General features: G+C 34.8%; 2 protein-coding genes across 2 annotated transcripts; one reads left to right on the top strand and one right to left on the bottom strand.

The window, feature by feature from the left end:
* Positions 1 to 3,292: 3,292 nt before the first annotated feature.
* Positions 3,293 to 4,553, top strand: LOC143539855 (large ribosomal subunit protein eL42-like; the record flags this gene model as incomplete). The annotated part of the gene is made up of 3 exons (XM_077033053.1): positions 3,293 to 3,490; positions 4,196 to 4,270; positions 4,365 to 4,553. Coding segments are annotated over 3 exons (333 nt in total), but the record flags the coding sequence as incomplete, so codon positions are not given.
* Positions 4,554 to 5,589: 1,036 nt separating this feature from the next.
* Positions 5,590 to 7,905, bottom strand: LOC143539842 (cytochrome c oxidase subunit 6b-3-like). The gene is made up of 4 exons (XM_077033042.1): positions 7,897 to 7,905; positions 6,816 to 6,904; positions 5,985 to 6,066; positions 5,590 to 5,907 (listed from the first exon to the last, which is right to left on the bottom strand). Exons 1-4 carry the CDS (start codon positions 7,903 to 7,905, stop codon positions 5,854 to 5,856), a joined length of 234 nt encoding a protein of 77 aa, XP_076889157.1. The 3' UTR covers positions 5,590 to 5,853.
* Between the last annotated feature and the right edge of the window lie 509 nt (positions 7,906 to 8,414).

Here is an 8,414-nt window from a genome sequence, read left to right as displayed (position 1 = left end):
ACTCATGATCAGTCGCAATACATTTGAGTAATTTTTCATTACATATTTGGGACTAGAATTCAGTCACAAATAAGTTTTTGTGAAAACCTTTTATTTCCTAAACACATTTGGGACTGAAATTTGGTTTTAGATAAGGTGTCAAAGCATTAGAGACTGATTATCAGCTACAAACATTAGTCACACAAAAATCAGTCCCTATATCATTAGTGGCTAATAAATTAGTCCCATATACTATGTATTCGAGACTGAAATATCAGTCCTTTATAATTTAGTCTCTAATGGTCACTTTTTTGTAGTCACCACCATCTGACCACCACCACCACCATCAACGTTGCGCCACCACCACCACATAACCGCCACCATGTACCACCACCTTCATTGTCTCCAGCAATGTCACCACCACCGCCACCGCCACCGTTGCCATTGCCATTTTTCTGCTTTGTTAATTTTATTTATTTTATTTATTTTGAGGTATGTATCTTTGTCATTTGTAGTTCATTCTTGTGAGTTTTTTTTCCTACCAAACAACCTAAAGTAATGATTCATTCTATTCCCATAGGTTAACCAAACAAGACAAAAGAATGATAATAATCTATTTAATTTCTTCGTCCATTACATTCCCCCTCCATTCTATCATTTCCTACCAAAAAAGCCCTATACTTCAACTTCATCTTCACACTATATCTCTCAACTACCACTGCCTACCTCCCAACCATCACCAATCCACCGTCTACTTCCCACTTCTTCCTCACAAAATCAGAGAGAGAAAGAGAGAGGGAGGTAAATTGACAGAGCGAATAAACCAGCAAAAAAAAAAAACCAAAAACAAAAAAGAATTGCATCTCCACCACGTGACCAACACGATGGCCGTAAAGCAGGGGTTTAAGCGGGGCGATGTTCAAATGAACCCTTTGCATGACAGCCATTCCACGCCGTACCTGCGTGATGCCATCGAAACCATTCAAGCCAACCTTTTATATATATATATATATATATATATATATATATATATGTTGATGCTAAATTACATATGTATCTTGCTTGTTGTGTAAGTTATATGTTTTCTTATGCGGTTATATGTTTTTTCGTAGGCATGTAGGTTGTATATATTTTTTATATTATAATACAAACGTGTGTAGGATATTTTATTTTGTATTATTCATCATGATGTAGGTATGTGTTAGTTGGTGTAGGTGTATTAATTTAGAAAAGTTATGTATTGCTAGTTATAAAGAAAATTACATGTTGTTGGATATTGATATATTAAGTTGAAAGAAATTATAGTTTATTAATAAATTGTATTTATGTAGGATAAAAAAATCAAGATGGAGATATATAAGTTTTTTTGGAAGAACCAACTAAGTAACGCCGGGTACTCCGTACGCGGCCCCCAATGGCTAAAGGTAGCCCGAGCCGACCACGAGTCCGGACGGACGGAGCCCCTAGCGGTCCACCTATTGAGGGATTCTTTATATTTATTTAATTACATAAATAGAAGAATTCTTTATATTTATTTAATTATTTTAGTTTGATTAGTTATATTAATTGAAGAGACACTAATGGTTTTATTAGTTGTATTAATTCTTCAAAAAAGTACAACCCTTTAAAAAATGATTGGAAAATACCGAAAATACTAAAAAATGAGTCCCCTTAAAAAGGCCGAGTCGTGCATGAAAATAGGGTATTAGTATACCCAGAACCGCATATTAGAAAAAACCCGCATTTAAACAACTAATATCAAATTTCGTTTGATGAAAAATGAAAAATGTAAAAACTCACAAATGGGCCATATTATCATCATACAATGGGCCTTTTGGCCCAAAACAACATCACTAAACAAAGCCTTTTATCTCAATATAACCTATACATTCACCAAACCCTGGTTCTTACCTCTCATCCGGCAGTTGAGTTAATTGGCGATCTTCGGGCATGGTAAACTCACTTCAGTGGCATATGCATTTTACGCTCTGTATCGATCTATATAGGTTTTGATTTAGGTTATTATATGCTATTAAAGTAATTGAAATAAGCTAGGTTTAGTTTTAGAAATAGGTGTTATTGCATAGTTTCTTTAGGGGTGCAAGCATGCCAAGCCCGACCTCGAACTTACACAGAGCTCGAGCTCGGCTCATTTCGATTTCTATTTTTAAAGCTCGTTTACTTTTCATTAATTAGTTTATATATATATATATTAATTATTAAATATATAATTACTAATATATTAGTTAATTAAAATTATATAAATGACAGGCTCGTTTAGGCTTGCTAACCGGTTGAAGCTTGATAAGTGAAGCTCAGGCTCTGGCTATGGCTCTTTTATTGAACAAGCTTACTTTTAGGCTTGTGCTTGTTTAAGCTCTGCTTGATTGATCTCGAGTAGCTCACGTGCAGCTTGGCTCATTTGCACCCCTAATTTTCAGTTTTCTTAAATTGTAGTAGTGTTGTAAAAATAGGATTAGTTGGTAATTGGCGATTTACTGGTTATGTTTCAGGTTATGACATTAATTGGTATAGGTCAAACTCGGTCAAAACTGGACCTTAGTTTTTGAAAGGCATTCGGACGTTGGTTTTCTAATTGAATTGTTTTGTTTATTTTATGTTTGAATTATATAAAGTGAACTTTGAAGTATTTATGTGAACTTTTATATGTAATTTAAAAAATTACATATAAAAGTTGTTGAATTTTAGGTTTTTGTTTCTATTTCTTTCTTAGTTTGAAACGTGTTTGACTTAAACTACAGACATATTGATGTTACATTTTATGCTTCTGAAGTAACTGAAATCAATGTATCAATAGCTTTAAAATTAGGTGTTCTTGCATGGTTTGCTAAGTTCTAGCTCTAGGTTTTGTTGTTAGGTTTCTTTTTGTTGGATTTTTGGATCAGGCTTGGCTCATTTATTATTTAACAGTCGGTTTTTTTTATTTGTTAACTTATTTTATTTATAGTTTTGTAGTTATACATGTAACATAATAAAGAGTTATATCGTAATTATAAATAGTAACATTTACTATATAATTCTTTATGTTATAATATAAGTAATAAATAGTTTTACATTTATATAAATATTGTGATTGTTTTAAAAGTTCAATATAGTCGCCATTTGTTACATCTAACTGAATGGTACTGTATCTTGTCTGTAACATATTTTACGGATTTTAGCATTTGTAATGTATTACTGGATGGTACTGTATGGATTTAAGATCTTTATAATAATCCTCTGTTACATATTTAACATATTATAAGGGTTTTAGCATTTGTAATATATGGTTCTGTATGTATTTAAAATCTGATTGTATCTTTGTTTGCAGGTTAACGTTCCAAAGACTAAGAAGACTTACTGCAAGAACAAGGAGTGCAGAAAGCACACTTTGCACAAGGTGACTCAGTACAAGAAAGGAAAAGATAGCTTGGCTGCTCAAGGGAAGCGTCGTTATGACAGGAAACAGTCCGGTTATGGTGGTCAAACCAAGCCAGTCTTTCACAAAAAGGTCAACATTTAGATTCTTGTTTTTCATTTTAACTGTGTGGGGTTCGATTTGTTATTAGTGGGGTCAATCGTGTCAGGTTGATGGGTTACGGGTTGGCGGGTGGCATCGTTCAACCCGAACACAAAACTGTATTTTATTCGTGACAAAAACTTAGTTCTAACCCACACAGACTTAAACTTGTGTAACCTAAACACGATCTGTGTAACCCATTTATCTGAATGGTTGGCGGGTGGTTACAAGTTGTAAACGTGTTAATCAAGTCGGTTGACCTGCTTAACTAAAAGGGATTGCGGTACAGCCTGTTTAGCTAAACAGGTTAACCTGAACTCATGAATCGTTTAATTAAACAGGTCACAACTCAAACACAGCTCGTTTCTTAAGCGGACCAAGTGTGCCGATTTAAATCTTGATTATTTTTCATGCTGTGTTCGGGTCGTGTCGAAATGATGCAAAATGAATTATATAACCGCATAACCAGATTTCTCTCTGTGTGATATACAAGGGCTTATGATGTGATCATGGTTTTCTACTTAAATTGGTTGTGTACTGAGTTCACTTGATTAAAATATTTTGTTTTAAGGTCTTGTATTTCACTGCCTAGTATTAAAGTATTACTCAAATTGGCTCATTCGAAGTAAATCACTATATTTGTTTACTTTTAAATTTTTAAACTTAGCGTAATTAGATAAAGTTGCTTTATAACAGGCAAAAACCACAAAGAAGATTGTGTTGAGGTTGCAATGCCAAGGATGCAAGCATGTTTCTCAGCACCCGATCAAGGTAATTGTCAAAGTTATTTCTAATGATATTTATTTTTAATAACTTGTGCTGTTAATTTATTATTAATAATCATGTTTTCGGCTGCTTTATGTAGAGATGCAAGCATTTTGAGATTGGTGGAGACAAGAAGGGCAAAGGAACTTCACTTTTTTAAGTAATGTTTATGCGTTATTTCGATATATTTGGATCTACAGATGTTGAATCTTTTTTTTGTGTTTTTATGCAAGTTTTGTGTTTGTTTGTCACATTTTAGTTTTATGTTGTATGGAGCAATGTTGAATTAGTGGGGTTACTTGGTTGGATGTGTTTGGTTCCCGGTTCAAGAAAATAGGTTTAAATCAGAACAAGGTTTTTTATTTTTATTGTTTTTTTTCACAAACACAAAATCGCAACAAGGCATATACCATGAAAAACCTCGCCTTTGTGAAATCGTAACAGGTCTTTGATTTTGAAAGCCTGAAACAAAGGGGCCTTACACCAAAGTGCAACACAACAACCGAGTACATTAATATTTGATATTTCTTTTGGCAAGTGCTACCGATGACAAGTCGCTCTAGCTTTGTTCTTCAAGCCAAAACATACCTTTTTGGGTACCCAATTATTCTAAGCGAAAGAATAACATGGAGTCGAATACGATAGTTTTAAGCTTTTAACCGAGAACTCACCAGACTATGACCAAGAAATGTTATCCGTTTCTGAACCAAGTCTCACCGCCTCCCAAAGAAAAGAATCAACATTTGCCTAAGATCGGGATGAGCTTGGTACCATGCCAGTATCAACCTATACCGTATTTCCCAAAAACTTGGTATGGTACTGAAAATGCTCTGTTCATTACCAGTATCATAGGCAAACATTTGGTAACTACAGGTACCACCGTACCAGTACCGATCCCAATTTTCTTAAAAGCTTGGTACCAGTTTTCCCATCTCTAGCCTAAGATTCCTCACCTTGTCCCCCGAACATGGCTGTCTAGACCAATCCCATTCCCAGGTCGGTCCACCAATCGGGTTTTGTCCAAACCGGTCCGGTTGGATCTAAAATGGTCAAATCTAGCTTTATCCAAACCGGTTTATGTTCCTTCAAAAATATCAGGTTTGACCGGTTTCAAAGTACAGGGTTACAAACCGATTTCAACTAATTCCGTTTAGTCCAAACCAGCTTCCAAACGCGGTTCAGTTCGGGTTGAAAACTAGGCTCCTTTTCCAAGCCGGTTCTTTTTTGCACCTCTACCAGCAAGGGCCTAACAAAAAAAAACCATGAATAGTGGCTAAACACTAATAACCAGATGAGTGAGGAGAAGGGTTAACCGAGTACAAGCATCCACTTGAAGCTCTCGACTTGATTTACACACAAACTTTTAACAAAATATAAAAGTATACCAATAAACGGTACGATGAACAGTATCTTTGAAACCCAAATAACCCGACACAACCAAGAAATATGGTGAAAAAAATTCAACATCACGTTTGTGAAAAATAAATGTCGGTCTTATTAACCAAACAATCTTGAAAACACAAAGACTGCAGAGAAATTTTAACAAACAATCGATAACTCGCACCACAGCAGCTTTCATTCATATGAAATCACAGCGGGCCCGGAAATATCCCATTCTCCCTCTGCTCATTCCACCTGTCAACCTGTGACAACATCCCAAAATTTCAAATTATTATTGCAGTGACATTGTTTTTGTAATTGTAACTAACAAACTGCTCACCCATTCACCGGGGCTAAGAGAGCGGTAGAATTTAGCAAACTTCTGGCATTCGGAAGCATCATCGCCCTTTGCTGCAACACATCTACAGTTGATCATAAATTAGCTAAGTGCTCAAACAAAATGAATATTGCTTTAAATATTAAAAAACAAAAAACAAAAAAAAAACAAAAAAAAGCCATAGCATTTTTTAAAGTAAAAACGCTATCAAAAATCATAATTAAAGATTGCAATTTCGACCGACGTACTTATGAACACGTTGATTTGGTATCTTTCAAATGTGTATACAACGATACATCATAAAACACTTTATTCGAATAAAAAGATGATTATTAATATAGCATATTATTTAATATATAACATGTTAGAGGAAAGTGCTCTGGTTGAACTCGATCGGACCTGCCACCTATAAGGGTATAGCGGAACCAAGCTGCTCATGAGCTACCAAAGATCGGCTCGCTTAAAGCTTTGAATTGAGCCGAGCTTAAACAGGCTCAAGCTCGAGGCTAATAATAAGCTTTTTAATAAACGAGCACGAGCATGAGCTTCACTTATAGAGCCCGAGCAGGGTCGCAAGCCCAAAAGTATTATTTATATAATGCTTATTTAATATATAAAATTTTCATTTATGTAGCAACTATTATTATATATAAGATTATGATAAAATAACTAAATGATATATATAAAACTTAATTTATGAAGAAATATAAAAAAATTATAAATGCATATAAACTCATTATTATTATGTAATAAGCAAGCCGAGCTCGAGCTTTAAAATAATATGGCATACTAAAAATGCTGATACATTACTGTCATAACATAACATTAACATACCTGTGAAACTCTACATAGCGAGTGAAACAATGCCTGCTTTGGTTTGTTGTTGGGAATCGGTAGTCAGCTGGTGCAGTCTTCAACTCGATCTGAAAACATTAAAAATAATCAAAAAATACTAATTATTCAAAAATATATATCCAAACTCAAAAGTGTTTACATCCAAAAACTATCCAATTCAAATGTCACAATATAAAGTTTTTGCACACAAAACACCTCAGTTGCTAGATCAATATTCTTCAAAACTATGATTATAATCATCAAATTTAGTTGTTACATCAGCCTTATTCCAATCATCAACGGGGCATTATATCCAAACACCACCCATGATATCTGTGCAAGCCTATACCACTAACAAGTGTACGAAGGAAACAAAGATACAGCTTTTTGCAGCCTATACGACCTGTATAGGGCTTCAACAGCTCGTCTATGTAGTCGATATCGCCGATATAGATACATGAGTGATATATCGGTTATTGATCACTTGGTAAAATATCGGTCAAAATGTCAGTCAAAATATCGGTACCGATAATATCGGCGATATTGACTGATATTTGACTGATATATCACCGATATTCCCAATATCAGTGCTGTATTAATTATTAATTTTTAGTGTTCAATATTAATGTTTTATGTCTTAATCAGTTCCTACTCGCTGCGATTGTTAGTGTTTGGCAAGGTGTAAAAAAGGTTAATAATTTGTTAATAACTAGTGAGTATACAAATTAATGTATATATATGAAATTTACATAATATTAAAATAACCGATATACCACCGATCTCACTGCGATAACCGATATCTCGAATATCGGTCCTTAACCGATATCCGATATTTATTTATTTGAGCGAATTCCATTTCTCATATTATTCAAACCCTAAATTCAAAAACCGTCAATCTCAAATATCAAACGCGCGTATTAAAAATCGAATCGTATACAGAAACAATCGGAAGATGAACAAATCGTGAATCTTTAGATCTGAAAAGACAAGCCCAGATCAAATACAATACAAAACATGCATTTAAATCATTCAATTGGAATAAAAGACAGTGTAGCAGAGAATCTTGATTGTGATTCAATACCTCGGCCATTGATGATTGATTGATTGAATTAAGAAGAAGAAGAAGATGAAAGCTATGCCCTGCTGGCGGTGCACGCATATAATGTATATATGTGTGAACTCTCGGGTGGGCAAAAGTAAAATTGCACTAATTTTGACGTTATTTTACTAATCTCGTGAAAATAACGTTAAAAGTGGGGGAAGGTTAATCAGGCATCATGTGGTGGCGTTGATAGCCGAAAGACAAGGGCACATGCATCAATCAGCCGGTGTCCCGATGATTGAGTGCTATGTGCCTTATGTCCAAGGCTTGATGCAAAACTACTATCAAGCCGGGGGTCTCATCGGAAGCAGCCTCTCTATCCCTATGGGGTAGAGGTAAGGTTGTCTACATCTTACCCTCCTCAGACCCTACCATAGCATTGCTATTGGTGGGATATACTGAGTACGATGATGATGATGATGATGATGATGATGAAGAAGATGATGAAAGCTTTAGAATACGAGGAAAAAGTTTGTGCCTTTGACCAAGAATAATAT

Source organism: Bidens hawaiensis, unplaced genomic scaffold (assembly GCF_021521415.1).
Source record: "Bidens hawaiensis isolate Kalapana, Puna unplaced genomic scaffold, B.hawaiensis_p1.1 tig00012076_1, whole genome shotgun sequence".
NCBI lineage: Eukaryota > Viridiplantae > Streptophyta > Magnoliopsida > Asterales > Asteraceae > Bidens > Bidens hawaiensis.
The sequence above is the reverse complement of the archived record's forward strand: the minus strand, read 5'-3'. Positions and strand labels throughout refer to the sequence as shown.

What these genes read in the sequence shown, in the direction of transcription:
- LOC143539842 (XM_077033042.1), bottom strand. An exon ending in CGCTATGTAGAGTTTCACAG is followed by an intron (nt 6,067 to 6,815) that starts GTATGTTAATGT and finishes GATCAACTGTAG; the next exon opens with ATGTGTTGCAGCAAAGGGCG. An exon ending in CTCTTAGCCCCGGTGAATGG is followed by an intron (nt 5,908 to 5,984) that starts GTGAGCAGTTTG and finishes ATGTTGTCACAG; the next exon opens with GTTGACAGGTGGAATGAGCA.